General features: G+C 28.2%; 1 protein-coding gene across 3 annotated transcripts; it reads left to right on the top strand.

Moving 5' to 3' along the window:
- Positions 1–227: 227 nt before the first annotated feature.
- On the top strand, positions 228–21,704 carry zyd (sodium/potassium/calcium exchanger zydeco). 3 transcript variants are annotated; one of them, XM_088187285.1, is made up of 10 exons: positions 228–338; positions 8,121–8,294; positions 11,578–11,765; positions 11,837–12,026; positions 15,988–16,062; positions 16,180–16,595; positions 17,083–17,245; positions 18,149–18,250; positions 21,000–21,121; positions 21,401–21,704. In XM_088187285.1, the coding sequence occupies exons 1-10, from the start codon at positions 314–316 to the stop codon at positions 21,608–21,610; spliced, it is 1,665 nt and encodes a 554-aa protein (XP_088043411.1). In that variant the 5' UTR covers positions 228–313; the 3' UTR covers positions 21,611–21,704. The 3 variants fall into 3 exon arrangements, with proteins under 3 accessions (XP_088043411.1, XP_088043412.1, XP_088043414.1); XM_088187288.1 differs by lacking the exon at positions 228–338 and adding an exon at positions 7,714–7,871; XM_088187286.1 differs by lacking the exon at positions 15,988–16,062.
- Positions 21,705–25,910: the final 4,206 nt, after the last annotated feature.

The following is a 25,910-nucleotide window of genomic DNA, read 5'->3' as shown; positions in this document are numbered from 1 at the left end:
AGATGCTCATGGTGTCTATCATAAGTTTAATAACACAGCACAGATTTTAATAAAAAAAATATTCATAAGAATATTAAAGCTTTCCTTACATTTACCGGTCTTCTTCTTGTCAATGACCGCACATAATAGTTAATAAGGATTTTCATCTCCTAGCCCTGATTCGTCCTGCGTACTTTTGCGAGTGTGCGACGATACACCAGTACACAATCACCAAACCAATTGGAGTTGTGTGGCCCTCTTGGTGAGGAGGTCACGCGACGCAGTACTCCGCGGCCAGTCTTTTCGTTTGCACGCGGGCTCCAAAACGAACACCATGGAACCTTTTTCCCTTTCCGGAGGTAAGAATATCGACTCAATAAACAAAAATGCACCAACATTAAGAACGTATCGATCTATTGTGCCGTTTCAAAATATAAAGTAAATAAAATCCTGTGAGAAACGTAGAAGAAAATCGTTTCGCGGCACCCCTTTAAGCAGGCGCCCTTATACGCGCAACTGATGCACCTCGTGCGTATATCAGCATTTTTTCAGTCTCGATTTCGTGGTTCTCGCTCACAAGACAGTGGCCGGGAATCATCAGTCGGTAAACGAATCTTATACGTGATCCTTTATCTTGCTCAATCAAGGCAAATAGACTTGTACCGGTTGGTCTCGAGGATTTTCATGAGCGGATGTCGAATATAGATCAAGATCATTACGCATCACGTTTCCGTTGCTGTGTGATTTACGAACATGACGGACACTTTTTCTTATCGCCGGCAAAAAACTAAAAATCCAAAATATTTCGTCTAAAAATTCTAAAAAAATCAATATCGGCGGTTGTTGCGCCGCTGAGGATGAAGCTCCACGTGATTTTTAATAACATGTATCATATGTGTTTACACAATGTGATCCAAAAGTTATTTTATTATTTTAAATATTTATTTTAATTTATAATCTACATAAAAAAATAATGTAATGGGTTAAAACACAAAAACCAAATTAAGCTAAATTGTGATTTTTTAAATTTAACAAAATTACTGTTTTTTATGTTATTTTTAGTATTTTGTTTATTTATATTTAAATCATTCATAAAAAAATAATTAAAATTTGCATAACATAAATTATTAAATAAAGTATTTTTAAATAAAAAATAATCACATCAATATTTGTATACATACATTAACACACAAATTAAAATTATAAAAATGTGCAAAACTCTTATAAATAAAAATTTACATTTTCCCAAAAATTTTATATAAAAAATAAAGTAATATGAAAAAATTAATATTTACATCTAAAATGACCAAAATTATTTATTTTTTCATTATAATACTCATAAAATTTTCTAAAAATGCAAGTATTATTATTTAAATGTTATGCGTTATATAATACTTACTAATTAATTAGCAATCAATAGTACCATGTAAGATATAATAAACCATCATAAAATAAAAGCGTCATATTTTGGAAAAAACCAGTCATGTATTATGTACCTACAAAAAAGTTTCTGACCGTATATTAAAAATAACAATCATAGTATTAAAGCAAAGGCTTTTCATTTTGAAGAAAACATCTAATATAAAGATAATTATTATTTTTATTTTAAAAAATATAATAAAAAAAAGTTTAAAAACTAGTAAATGTCACTTTGAATCTTCCATATATAAAAACAGATAAATCATATCGAATATTTTATATATGTATATAGTTAGTTTAATACAACGGAGTAAAAATTAAAAAATAATATTAGAAATTTAAATAACATTGTTATTCTTATTTGAGTAATTTAATATTAAAGCTGCAGTTATAATGTTTAAAAATGCAGCTATAGTGTTTTTTAAAATAACTACAAAATTTATTTATTTAAAATAAAATAAAATCGATTCTAATATACCTAGTACTATTTAATTATTTGCTCAGTAGCTTATAACGTACGTATTTAAATTCTTATATCTATAACATCTTTATTATCTTAATAGAAAAACAAATAGTTTTATGTATTCAGACACATTTACCATAACAACCCTTTAGATATTTGGTTTCAGTGCTTGAATTTCTTGCCGAATAGTCTTAGACATATTGACATACACCCACTCCCAGTTAATCTAAATTATTGCCACATCTTCCTGGCAGCAATTCTCAGATATGTCCTACACTTGTTCCAGCATTTGATTCCAAAGTCTTCGAGTGGACGTCCCTGGCAATTCTTGAGTGCTATGCTTCATAGGTTCAATATTATCTGCACGCGTACTAAACGTGGTCTTCCGGACTCGTGGCAAATCACTGATGGACCCCTGATACTGAAAACGTCTAAGTGAAACATTACTAACTTCGTGGGCGGATTCCTCTCATGGAAAAAATCGCATGTATGCTGAGATAAATTTATTAAGCGTTTTATAATAATAATGGTCACTTACGTTCAATGTGTTAATCTCAAACTATATTTTTATAAATATCGCATGTTTTCATGGTTTGAAGTAAACAATTAATATTATTTATTTTAATTAGCGATTTAATGTAAGAATCTGTTGAATAAAATTCAGCCTGATTCGCTTATACTTGAGAGGTAGAAGTTATGATGTTTCTCTAAATAAACAACACACATTACCGCGTAAAGTCCTCAGATTTTTTTTGCGTTATGTCTCTTCATTGTATGCATGTATATGATAATTATATACCAAAATTAAAAATATACAGCCTATAACGAGTGCTTATGGTTTTATATTAATCTAGCGTATTATACAGAGAGGTTTTGAAAATGAATAAATAAAAATTAGAATAAATAGGCTTTGCTACCTTTCCATAATGAACAGGATAGTAGTGAGAAATAACAAATTTTGAATATATAACTATTAAACAGACATGAAATTTAGACAGATTAATCTGTCTAAATTTTAAACAAAAAATAATAAAATTCAATTTTTTACTATTATTCTTATGAACTTTATAATAAGCAAAGATGCATGAAAGTTGTTATATCAACAGCAGAGAATATGTTTTATTTTAACAGCACAAAATAAAAAACATATCTGAGACTACGATATAAGAAAAACACAAAATGAAGTGAGTAAGTCTCTCACTAGACAAAATACAAAAACACCTATATAGTTGAAGCAAAAGCATACCTTAGAATTCCCTAAAATATTGAGCTAAACATTTAATAAATATATTAATAAGTATTTAATCCTATCTTATTTTTTTTCTTATATCTATATAAAAAGTATTTATTCTAAATAATTCAATGTTAATAATTGCAACTAATATTAATTTCTTTGCATTATATTGCACACAGTAAAACACAATTTTAACAAGTGTTTAAAAATCAATACTATATATTTCATTATCTTGTTATTTTTGATTATGGTGAAACAAGCGTTTTATTAAGGAAAAGCAATATTTACATTGAAAAAGTTTGATAGGGTGAAAATATATAAAATTTATTTACAAGTGTACATGTTAAAGAATATTTATAGCATTGTTTTTTTATAATGTTATAATAACAATATTAGAAACATTTAGTATATAGTACAAATATAAATATTTGTATATGCTTAACATACACTATATGATTAGTAACTATTTGATTTAAATTTTAATATGAAATATGTAAGATTTGTGTTTATTATATTATAACTTATATGTTTGTATCTTGTACTTTAATAGTTTCAAGCATTTTTTTTAGTCAGATAATGTTAAAATTTAGATAAGTGTTTTACAATGATGCGACATATCGGACCGAAATTATTTATTTTTTTATAAAAACGCACTACAAAGGCAAATATAGCAATTATTAAATTTAATTTAGAAGCTTAGATTTATAATTCAGAAAAAAAAATTAAGTAAATAACTAAAATTGACAAGATGAAACGAGTCATTACATCTTGTCAATTTTAGAATTTTTCTTAATGACTTACTTAATAATTATACTAAGAAATCTCTAGCACTGGTTTTATGCTATAATTTTGTTCAAATTTAAAATTCATAAATAAAATTTGTTACTTTCTTAATTTCGATTTTTATCATTTTTATTGAAAATATTTATGTTACTAGCCAAAAACTTTTTTTACACAAATATATTTAAACCAAATACGTGCTTTCAAAAATATATTACAATAAACAATATTACAAAAGGTAAATCTTTGCTTAAATAAAATACTTGTCTACTAATTTAGAAAGAATATATTTATAATTTATCATTAAAACGAATTTAATTTGTGTTATATATTACATTTCAACGTATATACACTATCTATAAAAAGGCTTTTTATAAATAAATTTATGACTTTTGGTATATTGTACAGTAATTGATATATTTATATAAATTTACCGATCTAATGTGAAAACCTTTGACACAAGTTAAAGCTGGTTATTTCAAAGTCAATGAAAGATCGTGCGGATGCCCATCCCATCGACACGAATCGCGTGTCCATTTTATGAAAGAAGATTGTTACACTAAACAATCGTTCTATGTGGGAGTGGAGCGTCAGAAAAAAATAAAAATCTAATTAAAAATTTATAACCATTAAAAAAACATGTTCCTTGTGATTAATAACAAGATTTTATTTCCGGTGTGACGAACATTCTGAATCAATGAATGTATTTTTCTTTTCGTCACAGCATCTTATTATATTTTGCAAGAAAAAATTAAGATCCAGTAACGAATTAACTGAAATAGTATTGGACAAAAAAGTTAATAATTTATAAATATTTATATGTGTTTTTATTGAACAACACTATTTCAGTTGATTCATTGCTGGATAAACACCTCTTAGGAGTTCATCCAACTCGGTCTTGCGCTTGTGAAATCCAATTCGATCTCATTAATTTTGTTAACCTATCGTGCATTGAACTGTTTAAATTGTGCATCCTAAAGTGCTTGCTGACTTGCTTATAAGAATCAGTTTTATTATTATTATACAGTTTGGAACTGAATATTTTCTAAAATCTATTATTATTTGTTTTTATAAATGTATTAATTCAAGTTTCGTATACTTTATTTATATATGATCACTTAATCTTTAAATGATTTTTAATTTAAAATATATATATTTAAAAGCATATAAGTTAATTTAAGATCACTGAAAAAGAATCAGAAATAATAGGAAAGTATATTTTTAAAACACTCTACTAAAACAATTTTTTCTTGTAAAACACTGACGTTTAAATTGTGTACTAAGCGTTTTCAAATTTTCAAAAACAAATTTTCTGTCTATAAGATCCTATGTGTTTCAATAGAATACCAAAAAAATTTTAAATATGGAAATTTTAAAACTACGCCACTCTTATAGCTTATAAAATTCGATTACCATTTAAAATTAAACGCTGATTTTAGCTTTTAATATTTTTTTGAAAAAACTGACTCTTACCATATTTTTTACATTTAACTTTAACAATCCTTAAATCTTTTATTAATTCACATATTTAAGTCCAGGTCCTTCATGATCAGGTTCTTTTCCTTGAACACGGTCTGGCCGCATCTTTCTTCAAGCAGATTTCTGTTTTTTTGGTTCAATTAGAGGTGTAAGAAATGTTGAAATATATTTATATAAAACATCTTTATCTATCAAATAAAAAATAAATATACACCTTAAATCAAAATAAAATTGTTAGAATCTTTAAAATACTTTTAAAATATATTTTTAAAAATTTATTTATTATATGGAAGACTTAATGTTAATAAAAATATTGCAGAAATGTGCATTCAATAGTGATTCATTGCGAATATCACACAGTGCTACTAGATTGCATAGCATTATTACAGACAACATATTCCTAATTTTTTAATGATTTTCTTTAATAATAATTATAATTAATATATTTTGTTGCATGCTAGCAGAATCATGCAGCTAATTTTACCATGTTTTTATTACTGCAATATATTACAATTTTCATTTTAGTATTATAATATATTTTCTCTAATATTTTAATGTTATCAATAAGATTAAATTTCATAAAAAAACGCGCTAATGCCTCTATTTACTTTATCAAAATTTAATTATATATTAACCTTAACTAGAACCATTTAAATAATGTATATTATTTAAATTAAAATCACGTTGCGAAAAGTCACGAAATTAGGTAAAATAAATATATGTCAAGTACTTACACATTTGACATAATAAAATCAAAGCAAAATAGCTCATTGTTGTTATCTCGCGGAATCAAACACAATAAGCGATTCGAGTTTCAATTGATTACTAGAAACAGCATCCGGTCAATTTAATTAGTGGATGTTACGAATACTTATGTATTTTTGTTATTTTGTCAAAAAAAGAACTAAATGACTACTTTGTTACAAAATTTGTTGCGTAGGTGAACATCCAAAGCGTACAATTCAATTAAACGATAAAACCATTCATGATTCGTAAACAGTATTATAATAAAATCTAGATTGGTAAATAGTAAACAAAATACATTTATACATGTACATGTTTGAGAATATGTGTTAATACATAAATACACAATACACTGTATATTATATTTTTATTAAGAGAATGTATTATATATAATTTTAACAATGCACAAAGAGCCAAAAAAATACTTGAAATAGTAACGTTAATAAAGTTATAAATTGTTTAAATTTTTATCACTAAATAAAATAATACTTTAAATTTTTAATTACCACTGAATCATTATAAATTTATACTAATAAATACTGTATCCTTAAAATAAGTTATTTTTACAAAAATAATAGTTAATAAAATATATTAAGTACATTTATCTAGTATAAATATTTTTTTTATAATTATCATAAACTGTTTTTTTTTAAAAAACTTTTATTAATATTTTTTGATTATTTGTCAAAGGACAAAAACGTTAATTAGGCGCTGTGTTGTAGTATTAACATATTAATTATTAGACGAATAAATTAGAACGCTCATTTATTATCATGTACCCAATTTAAGATTTAATGCACAAGTAATTAAGCCAATTTGTGAATTGAAGCCGTTACATTAAGGTTACGTGCTAATAAATTAATAGTTTTGAAATTATGTCAGCTCTCGCTTAAAACTATTAAATAAACAAGCAAATAATTCGATAAAATGCCCACTAAATTAAAATCTAGTTTTGCTTTTATTTTATATACATACATAACCTAAAATATAAATTAATAGTTTCACTGGCTAATCAAGTTAGTTAAGTTGTTCTTATGACAATAAATAATAGCAATTACTTATGTCATAAAAAATATATTTTTAAATTTGTAATGGTTGCCTCAAATAATGAGAATTAGGTATTTAATGAGATCCTCAAAAAACATTTTATTTGATTATATCATAAATTAATTTAAAGCATTGCCTTTATTAATAAATTCATAGGACTTAGCTTTACATATTATGTGACTTTATCAATCAAAATGGTTATTTTGCCATACTTTAGCTAGGACGCCAGGAGTCGAAAAAAAACTTTTGGTTTGCTATTTAATTGTCTATTGGTGTTACTCACAATTTTTCAGCTGCAATAAGCAAACATGACTTAATTAATTCCTCACCGGTAAATGACTTTCCTTTATTAATTTATAAATAAGCGTTAACTAATTTTAGTTATAGTGAAATAAAAACGTTGTAATTAAAAATTCCGTTTTAAACATTTCTGTATTATTTTATTAACGTAACAATAAACGTAATGCTTTATCATCTTATTCGATAACAATATAATTCAGACTCTGTTATAAAATCACTACATTCGAAGTTCACTAGTCTCTTATTTTCTAGCTTTGACAGTGACAATGAATATTCACGGGTAATAAAATGAGATCGAAATATCGCAAAAAGCGTTGCACGTGGCGCTGAAAATGCTGTCGAATTATAACTACGTAACGTCACAGTGGAATGCGAAGCAATAAGAGCACCACATATGGTTAAATTTTGCAACTCATTAACCCGACGGTAGGTCGTTTCGTTATAGAGCATATTTTTAAATTTAAAGAGTTTGAAAATAATAAATGTAACTTGTCGGATTAGCATAGGCAGCGGGCCGGATTTAACTCGCGGGCCGTAGTTTGCTCATCCTGTACTGAATGATTATTTACTAAATTAAGTTTCACTATATGAATTTTTGACATGATGAGCTAAAATGTATGCATGTTGTTATTTATTCAAAAAACTTATTTCATTATTTTTATACATAAATTTCAGGGAAAAATTGTACGCAGCCTGCCATAGACGACTTTCCAAAAGATTTCTTCACTGAAGAAGAACGAGAAGCTGGCGCCGTAGTGCTACACGTGATCGCTTCTTTATATTTATTTGCTGCGCTTGCTGTAGTCTGTGATAAGTTTTTTGTTCCTGCCGTCGATAGAATATGTCAAGGTAAAATATTTAAGTCGAACAAATAAAATATTTTTCTATCCATATTTTTCGCATAAGCTCCGAGTGAAATGCCAGTCAATGTGCCCTCCCAATCATTATATCATAATGTTGTACTTAAGTGGCTAGACTATGACGTCAAGAGTATGTCTACTATATTATGTGCTATCAAGCGAAGTTTATTAATATGGTAAGCGCATAAGTGGGTGTTGAAAGGACTGACCGATGCGCCGTGACAATAATCTTCCTCTTCGTCGTATCCCTCATCATTAAGGCTCATGATCTTCATATTCACTTAAAACTTAAACTAGAAATATCTTTTAACATACTTGACTTGTTTAAACCAGAGTTTTCCAAATTATATTACAATATATTATATATATCAACCGCCGGGTCTGTTGTTAAATTGTCTTCAAATAGCATTGTTTTTTGGAAGAGAAAGGACCACATTAAACAATTATTTATATCAGGGAAGCTTTATTATTAGTTCTAGTTAAATGTTATATATTACGCTAAAAATATTTTAAGGGTTGTAATGTTCCTAATACAAAAATGTTCCATAACTAAAATAAATTTGACAACACTGCTTTCTACCATCTCTATGAATTAAATTTTATAATAACATTTTTAAGTTTTTAATAATGGTATAACATTTTTTATTTTAATCATATGATTAATTGTTATACTTCAAAAATACAGTTTTTTTGCATTTCTGTTCCTATTAAATTGGTTTTATTAAAATTTTAGTCTATTTTAGACATTCCAACGACATTGTTTCACTGCAATGAAATAGTATTTCATATTTGTTAAGCCTTTAAGTATTTATTCTTAAATAAATTTTCAACTTAAATACCTTAAAATTTTTCTCAATACAACTAAAAATATAATAATAAATTCTAGATATAAATAAATAATTATACACAATTTATTGTGTTATTTTATTTAATAATGCGAATATTTTACACATTTATTGCATCTAAAAAATATTATATATACATATACATCTTTAAGAAAATGCCTGATAACTCAAAATATAATAATGATAATGAATGAATTATGTGTTATATGTACTTCTGATCATGGTATACATAATAAATTTATTTAATTGTAAATGAAAAAAAATATAAATAAAACTCAAATTTATGCAGAGAAGAAAAAATATGTACAACAAACTTAAATATAACTTATGAATATAAATATACTAAGGTGTGACTTTTAATTTTGTATGTGTTATTATTTTTATAATTTTATATTAAAAAGACACGATCTTTTTAATTTCAATTAATCTGATATTTTCCTATTTATACACTATAACATTGGATGGCAAATTTTTATCACCAAGTCCTGACACCTTAAATAAACGTAGAAAAGATCTAGATTTGCTTATTTATATTACTAGTGATATTTTGATATCTTCATACCTTCAATAGCTTTGTCAATGCACTTTTAATCATCCTTTGTCGCAGTATTGTAACAATTTGTTCTTCCTTTTTACCATCGGCATTGTTTACGACCATTTAGCTCTTAAAAGCGGTCGAATTGCATATTCATAGATGTTAAATATAATTGGGAAGATGATGTATCATTGTCTTGCATCCTTTAAGAGCTTCGCCATTTCTTGCTGAAGCAGTTTTTAAGTAATTTTCATACTCTCGGCGTATTTTGAACTCTTTCATGCTTTCTGGGTTAAAATTTCCTGATTCGTTTAAACGCCAAACTCCGATAAAAAAAAACTTAAGACAGTTCCCAAAATATTTCTGACGACTTCCCGCAATATTTCCGTTCAATTTTAGTAAAACCTCATTCGCTTTCTTTTTTTTGTACTTGGTCCTTAGTACTGACCAGCAAAAAAACTAAGCGCTCAGAACTTATATAAGGCTTTGAGAATTCCCGATTTTCATTTTTAACCCTTTTAACGTCAGAGACTTTTTAGTAGGCCATAGGTTATTTCTCTTCACGCGTTAGTTTCTCTTTCTAAAAAAATGTATAAAATACTTAGTTTATTAATAAATGCCTAGTACAATAATCTTTATTAATTAAAAAAAAATCGTTAACTTGTTTTAAAAATAAATTATAATTATCAACAAATGACTCACCGGTGAGTCACTGCCATTTAAGTAGTTAAGGGTTGTGAAGTCACTCTCGCTGCTTCTATAAAACGTATTTTTGATCTGATTCTTAAGACGTCATCATTTCCTGAACTTTGGAAATGCACAAAAGTCACTCCAATTTATAAAAAATATGGCAAATTATGTTACACTGAATCGGTAACATCGCTTTTTGCATATAAATTTTCTGTTGCTTCATCATAAATTAAGAAAATTATCTGACGAATGCATTCATTAATCCAATGGGATAGTAGCGCTCCTGTAAAGTTTTTTGGAACTAAGCCAAATGTCAAGTTTATTGAAGGGTCTAAATTTGTTGCTCGGATGATTTAACTCGGTTATTCTCAAGTTTGTAGTCTATGGGGTCGATTGTCGATAGCATATTTCACCTAGTCAGGGATTCTTCAAGGGTCCAACCTGCGCCCTCTGCTCTTTGCGATATTTATAAAGGACGGCAGTTCTTTCTGTACACAAATGTTTTATTATTGTCTAAATGCATTTGATCTAATGCAAAAGTGATTTAGATTCTCTGTAAAGATGGGCTTCCTTCAACCATCTGCCTTATAGTTTCGAAAAGTGCCATACTGTGTTATTTTCTCGATCCCGTTATCCATCACAATATTTTTTAAATCTCTGTGGAAACATATTCGCTAGAGTCTTGAAATCACTTTTAAGAAAAAGTGGAGGTTCTCTTTACACGTAATTGTCATCTGTGACAAATTTTCTAGGATGCTCAGCTTTGTCACTAACTAGGAACGCATTTTACTTTGACTATTTGTCAGTAGTTTGCAAGTTCACAGCATCGAGATTTAAAATTTAGAATCCACAAATAAACAAATACTCCATCTCAATCTAAAAACTTCAGAAAATATTTCTGAGAAACGTATGAATCTCTCAACATATTTTTGGCGACAGTAACGAAGAGCTGGAACAATTTATGTGAAATGGTCATTGGTTCTTTCAAGTGAGTGTTTATGAGTGTATACTGAATTTAAATATGTGTCAGTATGTATAATGTATGTGTATGAAATGTCTAAACTATTTTGTAAAAATGCCATCGTAACCTGTCAAGTCACGAGATTCAGATTTGTAATAAAAAAAATTAAAATTTAATTAAGACCTGCTTTCTTGTTTCTCTTTCTTTAGCAAAACTTAATTTTTATTGTATTCTGATACAGCATTAAACATGTCAAACGACGTTGCGGGAGCGACTTTCATGGCGGCGGCAACATCAGCACCAGAATTATTCGTGAATGTGATAGGAACCTTTATAACGGAAGGAGACATTGGAGTTGGAACTATTGTCGGCTCAGCCGTGTTCAACATTTTGGCTGTGGCCGCTTGCTGTGGCATCGGAGCTGGAATGGTATTCCTAATTAAAATATATCATTAATAATTTTATAGAATAAGAATCTCATATTTTATTTTCATCTAAAGCAAGTTATACCTTTGGACTGGTGGCCACTAACAAGAGACTGTCTGGCGTACGGCTTCACAGTGTCAGTTCTTATTTGTATCATACACGACGAAAGAGTCGAGTGGTACGAAGCCATGGTGCTCGTTAGTCTATACGTTGTCTATATAGCTGTGATGTACTATGACAAGGCTTTCCAGAGATGTGCTAGAGGTTAGTAAATATATATTTAAAAAAATGACATTGCACGCAAACGCATGAAAAACTAACAAGTTGATTTATGTAATATTATATAATGCGTGAAGAAAAAAACGTCTTTCGATACAAATACTTTTTTTAGTACAGATTTTTTATATTGTATAAAATACATACATAAAAAAAATAAAAGACTTGAGCTAAAAGTATTCAATATATATATATATATATATATATATACAGATTGATCCAATTCAAGTTTCCTATATTGGCAGCATCGTAAATCAGACAGGTGTCAATAATCACGCGTGTTTAAAGTGTCAAATGTGAATTTGCACTTTAAACACGCGTTAAAGTTATTTAATTGTTCCACATACCGAAATTTACGGGAATTGTGATAAATTCTACCATCCTATTGAGCGAGAAATTTGAAAAGACTGGAGGCGTTGGAGATGGTGTAAGGCCTGTGTATCATCTTGGCGCCCATTCAGTCGAGAATATTGCTGCTGTACGCAGCTTTTGGGCTTTTCTTACGGCTCCCTTTGGCCCATTTTACATCTGGATTTGCACCTATACCCGTATAAAATTTATATCATACAAGAACTGAAGCACCATGGACTGTAAATCATTTAATCAGATTGGGTGTTAGAAAATCTTATTCGCTAATGAGGCACATTTCCATCTTTATAGCTATGTTGATAAGCAAATTGCAACAATATGGGCAATGAAAATTCTTATGTGATTCACGAAAGACCATTACATGCCCAAAAAGTGACAGTTTGGTGCGCATTGTGGTCAGGCGGCGTCATTTGGGTCTCACTAACTATGATGGTCGGATTGTAACAGTCAATGATGAATGCTATATGCGCATGATAACCAATTATTTTTAACTTGAAGTCGAAGATATTGATGTGGAAGACATGTGATTTTAACAATATGGCGCAACCTGTTTTGCGAGAAAGTTCAGAAAGATGCGATTTAAAGCCACTAGATTTTTTTGTGGTATTACGTAGTGTCTACGTCGACAAACCCTAAACGTCGGGGCACCTAAAAACCAACATCCGCCTGAAATATATTCGAAATAGTCATCAAAAGAATCGGCTGCTATGAAAGATCCAGAGGCGGTTTATTTAGTTGATATTATTGTTTATAATTAATGAAATACAAAATTATAAAAAAAATCTGATGATTTAATTTACGTGTATTTTAAGTTCAGTAACTGAAGTTGGATCAACCTTTATATATACTATATGAATTTAAACCATAATATTTACTTCTAATAATAATCGTAGGACATAATATATTTGCTTATTAAAAAATAGTATATCACATCTAAAATCAATATCAGATATGTCTATTTTATATGTCAAGTTAATAATAATGATTTAAATAATAATATTTATTCAATGGAAATACAGTGTTTATCAATACGAGCAGTACACATTGAGTCACTTTTCCGATTCTTCTCAAAAGTCGATGATATTTTTTTGCAATAAAGACATTTATTTTGGAAAAGAATTTGCTACTCAAAGTCTTCATGGTAATGAATAATGCTCTTGCTCACCCTCCAAATCTTGAGAACGATTTAATGGAATAATTGAGGTTCGTTACGATCAAGTTTCTTCAGGTTATTTTGCACCTCTACAAGTTTCACACTAAATCACTATTTCAGTGATGTTTCGATGTGACCGAGACGACAAAACTCACCCGTAGATATTTTTGAAAAATATTTTCACATCGTGAGCTGCCTCAAGATCATCGATAAAGCATGGAGCGGGGTTACTAAGAGAATTCTTCTCAAATAAAACATGTCCTTGTGTACTTTCTCATAGACTTTCTCAAAAATATTGTAAAGTCACATTAAACATAATAAGGTATCATTTCTTTTTGAAATACAACTAATGTTAAATCATTATCTGCCTGAAGGAACAAAAACATTATACCAAAAATTGCGACAAAATTATTAAAATTAAACGTTTTTATTCTATGAAAAATACCCTGAAAAAAAGCAAATTCAGTTATATAAATTCGATCATTTATTAAAAGGGGAGGTACTATGTCGATAAAATTTTTCTGGACCTTGAGGTAGATTTAAAATTACTAAGAATATTGACCTTCACAATACAAAAAACTTTTTGCGAACATATAATTGCCATATTCTTTTAAAAGCTCAAAAAAATGGTTGATTAATCTTAACAAAATACTTTTATAAGAAAATTTACTATTAGTTAAAAACATTAAAATGGATATTGACGGTGTATTAAGTGATAAAGATTAATGCTATATATTCATAAAATTGTTATTGTATTATTTTCTATTAATTTTAATATTTTTTTCCTATTTTACAAGTTTTTTAATTTTTTTATATGAATTTTTAGTGTACACATGCAAATATATATGATCAATAATTTAAAATTTGTGCAAAAATATGCACAAATTGTGAATAAATAATACAAAAAAATAATGTTTTATTGGAAAAAAGCCGATATAAAAAAATGCGTAAAAATCGACCAATGTCCAAGTTGGTTCTATTTTTATGTAAATTGTTTTATTTCTAATACAAATTTATAATGCTTGTATTTAAAACGTATTAAGTAAACTATTTCTTTGTAATCAGAAAAAAATGGTGTTTATTTTCTCACTTCAAATATGATTATAGTTACGATGGTTATTCTGTAAATAAGTTCTTCAATTAAAAAAAATATGTTGTCTAATGTTAAAAATAATTTAAATACTGTCGATATGTTGTTTAATCAGATTAAAATATATATTTATAAATAATTAAATACTGAATTTTACATAAATCAAAACAATATTGATGAAAATATCATAGTTCTATAAATTTAAAATATATTTATAACACTAAGATAATCATTAATTAAATATGCGACATGTTATTTTTCTCAATCATATTTAGATTAATAGAAATTGTTATAGATTTTAAATTTAGTGATTTTTGAAAATTTACCAATTTTATTAAAAACTTTTTTTAAATTTAAATATGCTCTGGTATTTAAAACTGTATTTAAAAATAATCATTATTACATTATTAAATACAGCAATTACATAATATATTACAACAATTAAACATAATTAGATACATGTGTGTTGTACATAATTATATTTAAGTGTAGTAAAAAATTCACGCATTTTAAAAATCGTTTAAAAAAAAATATAAAAAATGAACGTTTTATTAATTTTATGTATGTAAAACATGAATTTAAATATTTATACTCATATTTTATTAAAATATTATTTTATAAAAAATGTTGAAAATATATAGATATCTGCGAAACGATTGTTATACTTCTTAATTAAAAAGTAAGACACAAACTTAATCTACACATATTGATTGATAAATAACATTCTAGATATATTGTTAAAAATATTTTTAATATTCTTTAAAATTATTTTATTAAAATTGTTATTTAATTCATTTAAAACTGTAGCTCAGTGTATTTCAGTTGATTTGTTTTTAATTTAATGCTCATTTTAGTTTATTTATGTGCATTTTGTGCTTTATTAATTTTAATAATATAATTAATAACATTGGTCAACAAATATAAACATTGTTTCTTTATTAACTTATGTATTTTAATTGAAAGGCTTGCATGTGATCACAAGAGGTTTATTATTATTAAAACACCCTGTTCAATTTTTTTTATTTTTTTTATAATATATTTTAGTAGCAATAGTTGCTGTTATCCTAGCTTGATATGAAGAAATACATATGTATGTACATGTATTTGAAACTAGCGCATAATTGTATTTTTAAAAAAATGATATCAAATGTATTATTATTGATATTTTTGATAAACCTGTATCACAATTAGAAATAACTAAAAAATAATATTTTTTTAAATTATTTGTGCAAAACTTTTTAATGTGTTGTTATTGCTTTTTGTGGTTGATCAGTGTTATTACAAATTGAATATTTAAAACTATTGCTTCTAATTAATTGTTTCTAAATTGGGCACAGAGGGTCTTAAGCGGGCTGCGTCGCACAAAAGACGTTCTGTAGAAGAAGTAGTTGTTCGTTCTTCTAAAATTTCCGGTGAGTGGAAAACGTCGCTTCTACCACTACTTCCAACGCACGTTCCTTCAACTCGATAAAGAAATAAGCCGATCGGATTTTAATTAACGATTTTTTTATTTGATTAATTACATTCAGATGCGATAGAAGCTCAACTGTCGATGAATACGGTAATGTCAGATAAGAAAGAACGCCAACAGCCCAACGGCGGGGTGAAGTGGTCCGGCGAATCTGTGGATTCTGCAGACAATCCGAAATCGCAAAAGATAGCTAATATATATTCGATTCAAAGCGTATATTGCGAGGACCACTTGACGGTAAATGACATAATACCTACGAAAATTGAACAAATTAAAAAGCTGCATGAAGTATCGCCGTCGTCAAAAGTTACAGAGGATTACGACAAAATAGAAATTGCGCCCGACGACGACGTCACGTCCAAGACAAAAAAAGACAAACTCGCTAATGTCAACGACAATGACAAACATTTAGATTTGGATGAGTACGTGCACAGCCTTTGGAAGTGGCCCAGGGGAAGAAGTTGGTTCACCAAAGTATTATTTTACTTCATACGCGATGGAGAACAATGTTCATTCTAAATGTGTTTTTAGTCTTACTTATTTAATCTTCAACTATTATCAGAGACCTAATCCATTAATTATTTAATAATTTTAGAAGTACTAAAATTTATTATATATTTTTTTCATAGCATATACATATATCACATATTAATAAATAGTAATCTCGTTGATTGAACTGTAATAATTAAGTTTTTTATCTAAATTATAATAATAAATATTGTGGTTATATCATTTATAAATAACACAATTATTATCGATAGATTTATGTGCAGTTGCTCGTATTATGTTGAAAGGTGATATGTAAAAACCAAAAATCTGATATTAGTTAATGATTAAATATCGAAGTTGTCTTGTATCATAAAATGTAATTAAAAGATTTGAGCACTAGAGAGAACATTGATCGCCATAGATGATAAGGATGCTCTTGCAACAATACGATAACATTTTTGTTTGCTTACAGACTGCTTGGGTGATCACGTGGCCCATTCATTTGATATTCGCATTCACTATTCCAGACTGTGAAAAAACACAGTTCAAACGGTGGTTTCCATTGACGTTTCTGATGTGCATTATTTGGATTGGGTCGCTGTCCTACCTCGTCGCGTGGATGATTACGATCATAGGTTTGTACTGATGATAGGTTTCGAATCCTTCACTCAAACACTTTCTTGAACTAGGAATATAGAAAAAAAAATACTCAACGTTTAAATCCTCTAAGGATTAAATAAAACTATTATGTTCTGTGTGTCGATTTTGATTCGCTCGTTATATATAATCCTTTAAATCTAGTGCTTGTCACCAAGCGCGTATGGTGAAATACATTCCCTTTCGCTCGCTAGCGCGCTAAGTGACGAGAGTGAGTGAGAAGAAGTGGGCGTGCGGAACGCATGTAACGCGCGCCATCTCTCACTCTCCTAAACTATATAATAAAATTTATGCGAGACAGTATTTAGTGGGCTGATTTTTGGAGACTGAAATAAATGTGCAATAGCAAGAAATATAATTTACACGATAAACCGATAAGGTACACGAAAGCTTAAGCGCGGTTATTATAGGTAAAGCAAAAATAAATAATATTTTTTTACACGCAAATAATATTAAAAAAGATATATATAATTTTAATTTTTATTCCTAATTTTTCTCAATAAATTATTCGAGGTTTTAATTCTCGTTGGTTTTTCGTTACAAATGATTCTAGATGATTTTTAGCATCTTCAAAAGAATCAAAATTTTTATTAAAGATGATCATCAGATAGTTGGAGCAATATCAATATGCTGATAAGCATATTGATATTGTAAATAAAATTATATATAAGAACAGTATAGGAACTAACCAAAAACAGTATAGGAACTAACTTCAAAATAAAATTAACTGCAATGTGTTGACTCAATGGCAGCCGGCGACAAAATAGTTTCAAATGATCTCATTACAAAATTATCATTTCTTTTCGTTTTAGTTTGGGTTTTGAAGGGAATGTATGCCTAAATATATTTGTAACATATTTAATAAAATTTTTCTTTCACAGGTGACACGTTAAAAATTCCAGACTCTGTCATGGGAATTACTTTTTTGGCTGCTGGAACTTCTGTTCCTGAAGCAGTGTCGAGCGTTATCGTAGCAAAACAAGGTACAGTTTTTAAACTAATTTTAAAAGCAATGGGTAATTTTAATGTTCAATAATACAAAGCAAATGATGCAGTTCATAACTAAATTTGAAATAAATTAAAATTTCTGTCTTTGGTTCACATATTTATAAAATATTTGCCCGGTTAGTTACTTAAGATTACAGAGCCCATGGGCAACATTATAATGTGCAAGATGTCTTTGTCTGAGAAACATTAATTGCAATGACTAACAAAAAAGGAAAGAAAATAAATAAATTTGAAATAGGAAAATATAAGAACGACAAGGATGCGAAAGAAGTTTGTCGAGACTAGGAAGCCAGTTACAAAGCAACAATGGATGATAGAGGAAATATTGGATCTAATTAATTATCGTATGAAATTAAAAAGCATTAAGCAGATAAAATATAATAATATTCATGGTCTTAAAAATATAATTAAAAAAGCCAAAAAAGATTAATGAATCAAAAATTCCAAAAAAATTGCAACAAAAACACGATCATTATAATTTATATAAAAAAAAATAAAACAAACATTAGGACTAAAAATAAAAAAATTGACGCTCCTGAAAGACACAAAAAGAAAAATAATGCTTAGTCTAAGCGAAAAAAATTAAATAGAATATGTACATAAAATCATTATTTGCGATCCAAAGAGAAGCCATAACAAATGAGAACCAACTTGAAAATAGACTAAAAGATTAAAAAACTAATAAAAAACACTACACTCTCTGGAAGTTGTCAGAACCTAAGTTCAACTGAAATCGGCCAAGGTTGCCACACTGCCACAAATTTCATATGCCGTCCGGACGGCGGGCGTGAATGGCCTACGCACGGCGGCTGCTGTCATGTACAGCTGGCATATTTGCGCACGATCGAAAAATGTGCCAAATAATCGCAATTTTTAAATTGTCATATTATTAAAATTACGCTACTGATAATTATAAAAGTTTGTGTTTATTCTCACCAATACAATATCAGTGAAAACTTTTCGGTCGTAAATATTCAATTTACGCAAAATCTTTGTCGACTTTTGCAAAATGCATTAAGGCATAAAAATGATACTTTAGAATACGAACACACATCTGTGACTATCCTAGAATTTGTCTCCATCGATTCTAAATAAAAATTCGTTATGGTGTGACATTTATATAAACCGATTTAGGAAAATACATATGGATATTCAAAACGATTTTTTTTTAACAAAATCAAGTACCACTAATTATTTTTTAATTATTTAATTTTATATGAAAAAAAATATAATAACGATATCTGTTAGAAGAATATACTATCAAAAATTTAATTAATCCCTTTTGGTGCCCTAAAATATTCAAATATGTCAGTAAGAGTGTGTTAAAGTCCCCGATAAGCATGTGGTATTATAACTTGAACACGTGACCACAATGCAGCGCTCGACGTGGGTGTTGACCATAGGACGCCTACGCGCATACTGAAATTGAACCGAGTTACTCGTTCTATTTCAGTTTGCGAAAAACATTATCTCTCTCAATCTCGTTACTTAACACGCGAGAGAGCGAAAGGAGAAGTATCTCACCGCTTGCGCTCGAAAGAGCAGCTCCGACTTCGGTCCGTTTGCCGACAATGTTCGGAAGCGCTCGAAGCTGGCTAAGTCGACTGAATTACCCCCACTTTACCTCCCGTTCTCGGTAACCTCGGACAACTTCCGAGAGATTTTAGACCGAACTCGACCGAAGTAACCCACTATATTCTCCGTCCTTGGCCAACCTTGACCAACTTCCAGAGAGTGTAGTGCAGGCATAAGTCTTTGAAAAATCTGGACGAGGAAAACTTATTTATGAAATTCCTTAATAAATTAAACTCTTCTAGAAAAATATCCCACGACTAGTTGCTTGTCGCTTTTTGCAACTACAGAGATGTTACAAAGTTCGTAAGCCTGTTTAATTTTGCTTCATAGATTTTGAGAAATTATTCGACTGCGTAAACCAACTCATCTTATAAAGTTCTATCTGGCTAGATGACAAAAATTTTACTTAAAAAATCTGTATTGAAATCAATTACCAATAATAAGAGTTGAAGGAGCTTAAACCGAAATAATTTTAATACAGGAGGTTTATGGCATTAGCAAGCATACCGTGGGCCTGGTAAGATTATTATTAGACGAAGATTAAATTGAGAGAGTAAAGCATTTTAAATATCTAGATAGTTTTGTTAACCGTTTGAATGCCACTAGGATGCGGATGTCCGTTCCTAGTATTGAATTTATTATTTTTTTTATAAAATGATGAAATATTTTTTTCGATTCTTTTTGGGTACTTATTTACTTGTATAAATTTTCAGAAATATTTTTTTAAATATGTTTATAAAAATGCTTAGCATTCTTGGCGCTAAAAGAGTTAAAGATGAAGTGAACCAATTAAAAAAAGAGATAGAGCTTATGATTTCATAATCTTTTAAGTAATATCTAAAATATATTTTCATTGATAATCGTTTTTTAAGGTCTAATAGTTTCTATAGCAAATTTTGTATCAATGCCTATTAGAAGAATTTAAGTGACACTGTTACTTTATTTAAGCCTCATTTATTTTTTCTTTCTGATCAATTACCAACTATGGAAGAAAATGTTACACAAGGAAATAAAGAAAATATGTTATCAAAAATATGTATTTTTATTTATAATAATATATCATGACCAATGTATTTTGGACACTGAAATTTTACTGTTGCTCAATTTTAACGAGACTAATTAAATAAACTCTTGTTGTGCTTTTTTCAGGACACGGATCAATGGGCATCAGTAATTCAATTGGCTCGAATACATTTGACATTTTGCTTTGTTTAGGATTACCTTGGCTATTCAAAGCCGCTTTCCTTCCTACAGAGCCGAATCATCATTGGGTGAGGCAACATAATTTGTTTTTTTTTTATATAATTTTTAAATAATTAAAATTCGCAATATATATACTGCGAATGAACACAAATACACAGCGAATTTAAAAAATAACAACGCAGCGTTTTTAATTTTACCGCAGAGCGTATTTTATTTTAGTGCATGTTTTTTGTGCGATTTTTTGAGATTGTTTGATCCTATTGTTTTGTGCGATTGTTTTATCCTATTTATTATATTTTTTTAGATGTTTGTTCTAATTTGTTCAGATTCGAATTGAAACATTTCAGGTAGCGATCAATTCGGCCGGTCTGGAGTATTCAGCCATATCGTTACTGTCTACCCTGTTCATGATGTACGCCACGTTCTACTTCAATAAGTTCAGACTGGACAAGAGGGTCGGTCGCGTATGTCTGTGTATGTACGCAGTTTTTTTGGTACTAGCGACACTCATCGAACTAAATGTACTGTTTCAAGTGAACTTACCGACGTGCGAATAAAGCCGTTTTGCGCAACAAGTACTGGAACTTTAAATTGAATTGTGTCATTAAAATGTTTGTTATTTTTTATAAAACAATAACAAAAAAATAAAAAGTTAGATAATTATTTTAATTTACCAAATACGTTTTTATTCAATAAGTAAGGTGGCGGTCACACTGTAGTGTGAGCACGCCACATACAAATGCCGGCAAACGATTGTCACTAACTAAAATACAGTCAATTATAAAACCAAAGTACCGTGATTATGTTATTACTAGCTGTATTTCACACAAGGCTATCTACGGAATCTTCAACATCCGTCTACAGAATCATATCTTAAATAGACTCATTTACCATCACACATTTACTCCCAGTGTCATGTTTTATTCTATATAAGAGATTATATAAAATATCTTACTTTATTTACTAGTTGTATTCGTGCTGGCTTTGTTCTTTTAGACATTGCCCACTTCTACATTCATCGGCCCAGATAGTGCTTTTAATCGACCAGGTGAATGTCATTTCCTTTAAATTTGCATTTGCAAGCCATTTAATAATCTTCCCTCTATATTTTGCATTATCGATGGCTAGTAATCGATACAGCAATGACATCTCAAATCTGGTCGGTCCATTAAACTGTATTTTTAGTAAATAAGCTTTCTACTTACAAAACAAGTCACCACAAATATTTTTAATAATTTAAACTCGAATATATTCATTAAATTATGAAAAATCGAAATACACAGATTAAATAATAAATACAATAAAAAGTATCAAGATCTTCGTTTTTATGTTTAACATAAAATAAGTACAAAGTTTTATTTTATTCCTGCTTCCGAAAAGTCTTATTTAGTTACTATAGATATTATAACATATTATTATCATAAAAAACTTTAGACAGCCTTAAGATTAAACATTATTAGTATTAATTTAAGCGATACCAGCTAATAAGCTCACAACTGCATAATATTAAAGCTGAAAGACAAGTAATTTTTGGAATTTCGTCAATTACACATTGTTTTTTTTTATCTCGGCTTTGCTTCAGATAAAGATAAAAATCTTTGGACCAATAGTTGAAAAATAGGTAAATATTTTTGGTATATAAGCTTACAATTAAAAGTCAATTATAGATATCATAAATACAGTTGCTTGTCATTGCTATCCATAGAATCTTTTTGTTTTAAATACACTTGTTCTCCTCTCATTCACTCTCATTGTCCAACTTATGCGTTATTATACGTAAAATGTAACTGAACGCATTTTATGTATATTAATATTTCTGATCACATTTATTTGTGAGCACTGGTAATTTAGAAACCAGTGGCATACTAAATCTGATCGATTTATTTAACTAGAGATCTCTTTATCAAATAAGCTTTTTATTACTAGTCATGACTTATAATTTTGCAAAAAAATACCACAGATACTGCTGAATAATTTGCAAATTCCAGGATAAAAACGTTGATGCTCATTGCTATCTGTATGATCTTCAACATCCGCTTTAAGTAACACATTTTTAATGCATCCATCCTCCTTTTAAATTCGCTCTCAGCACGATATATTCTCCATAGACAATGAATGCATATGGCTATTCAAGTAAGATAAAATATATATTTTTCTTATTTATTGATTGATAAAAAGTTTTTGTTTATTCTATTTTTAAATATTTTTTTTATTTTAAAACTATATTTATTTTTATTTTGCTAATTTAATAATTTTACATTGCAAGAAACAAATATACAGTATTAGAACTTAATGTATATTTATTGCTTTGAATAAATAAATTTAAGCTTTTTTTAATACTAATAGGATATGACACCATGAGGAAAATATTAATATCTTTATAAAACATATTAATGATCAATTAAAAAATATATTTATAGAAATGTGTTAATTCTAAATATCTACAAATAGTAGTAATAAATATAATATGTTTCAATTGTCGAATTTTGTTATATTTAAAATATAATCTCTAATGACTGTATTTGTTGGTGATAACTAAAGTGTGCGTTTATAGTGTAATATGTAAATTAATGAATATAATGACGTTTGAATTGTAAATTATTATATATTAATAATATGATCATTATTTGTATTTCTGCAAACGATACGTAGTATTATATTATAGATGTATTAAGGCGATATAGCAAATCATAATTTATATTTATATTGAAAAAATCCAATATTTTGTACTTCTGATTAGGTTCTGCGTTTCTTTAAGCCCGTCTTAATATAAATATATTTTAATTTAGGTTTACCAAACGCAACATAATGGACTGTTAATTTTCGAATATACATATAAATACTTTAATCATAATAAAAATACACTACGTAATGGTTGTAAGATATATTTTGTATTTTTAAGCTCCAAGATTGAATAGACATTTATGACAAGACAATAAAGTATAAAACAAAAATCTTAAAAGCATTTAATACATTATTATATTTAGATATTATAGAATATATTTTATATAAAACACATTTATGTTTGTCTAGTTCCTCTTTATTTAAAATGATAGTATTTTTTTTATTTACAAATTCAATTTGAAAAGCTTTAAATATACACATATGTTTATATGCACGTGTGTGTACATTTATATATGTATGTATTAGTGAACCTTAAAATATACCAAACTAATAAAAAGTCATACATGTTTATGTTACTTGTAAATTATGAATTGTACATAATTAATCGTTAATCACTTAGTTAACAATGCTTATATTAAGGTTAGTTTGAAATATGTATATGGTGCAACATTATAAAATTAAAAAATAATATGGTGACACCATAAATTGTTTCTTCAACATTACGAGTTTTTATCGTTTTATATAAACATACATTAGTATCGCAGTTTTCACACATTAAACAAGTCATGAATCGTATTTTACATTAATCATATTTGTGCTATTTATTTCCTTTATAAGGATTCGTTCATTTTGAAATGATTTTTTTATAGGAAAATATATTGTTTATACAATTTGTGAAATAATAAATGCAATAAAATTGATGATCTAATGGACTTTTAAAAGTATCACTTGGCGTAGAAGTTACACTGGACACCGACAGATGGCAACATATATAATATATTTTAAAATTTAAAATTTAATATAAAATAACACATTAACGAAAAAATTATTTATTACATTTCAGTATAAAAAACTGATAATATAATAAAATAAAATTATTAATATTATATAAAAATAAAGTTGTTATCGGTAATATTGTACAATTAATCATAAACACGCATTATTTCATCTAAATGTACTGATAACGGAGATGGAGGACTTGCCTACAAGATGTTGAAGATGGACCGGTAGGTAAGGGCCTATACTCGACGGGTTTTTTAGCTCTTGAATTTCTGATGGCATGAACTCAGAAGTAAATGTTCAAGTGTGAGTGACAATAAAGTGTCCGAGAAAGACAAATATTATATTTCAATTAAAATTACCAGGTACTTGATAAAAATAAGTATTCGTTTATTTAAACGTCGCACGGTGGGGTATTTGCTCGATCTGGGCGGCCAAAAGTCGTTTATGAAAATTTAAGCGCAGGTAAAAAAGATAAAATGCTCTGTAAAGCTGATAATTTTGCGCATAATAATCAACAATTCCCCCACTCCTTGCATAACGCTAGCGCCCCCACGATCGATTGGAAGTCAGTCATCCCTTCGAGTGCACGCATCGTTTTCTCGGCGTCGATTACATACTCGTACATTGGACAATTATTATTATTTTATTTGAGTACAGTTAAAAATTCAAACCATTGATTGTAATAAAGCAGGTAAGCGTTTCTACGTTTCATAGCTCTTTGTTACAGTTACTGTCATATTAAACACACAATATTGTTTTGAATAAGTACCATTTTTTAGTACCTTTTCCAATTTTTTTTTTCTTAATTTTAAGTTCATTTTATATTTCCCACCACTTTTTAATGTAGATTTTATATACAATATAAAGCTTAGGTCTTTCTCTTTATGATACATATAAAATTGGCTGCGGATTTTTGCGGTTTTTAACTCATTGCATACTATTATTCTTAAAAATGGGACGGGGCTTAGACGCGAAAATTAGGACCTAAAAGTTTTAAACTATTGTAACTTTTTAATTAAGTGACGTGTTAACGTCAAATTTCAAATGCAGTTTTATAATGATTTTTTTTTAATAATATGATCACCATGGTAAAATCAGTAAACCCCAAATTGTGGATCGCGTAATAATAAAATAAAATAATAATTTGTTTAGAATCACCAAATATACACATATTTAAAAATGAAAACGATACCGAGTATGATAAAATACTAGTCAAATACTTTTTCTTGT

This window comes from Plectrocnemia conspersa, unplaced genomic scaffold (assembly GCF_051122295.1).
Source record: "Plectrocnemia conspersa isolate PC_06_02 unplaced genomic scaffold, ASM5112229v1 ptg000006l, whole genome shotgun sequence".
In the NCBI taxonomy this organism is placed as follows: domain Eukaryota; kingdom Metazoa; phylum Arthropoda; class Insecta; order Trichoptera; family Polycentropodidae; genus Plectrocnemia; species Plectrocnemia conspersa.
The sequence above is the reverse complement of the archived record's forward strand: the minus strand, read 5'-3'. Positions and strand labels throughout refer to the sequence as shown.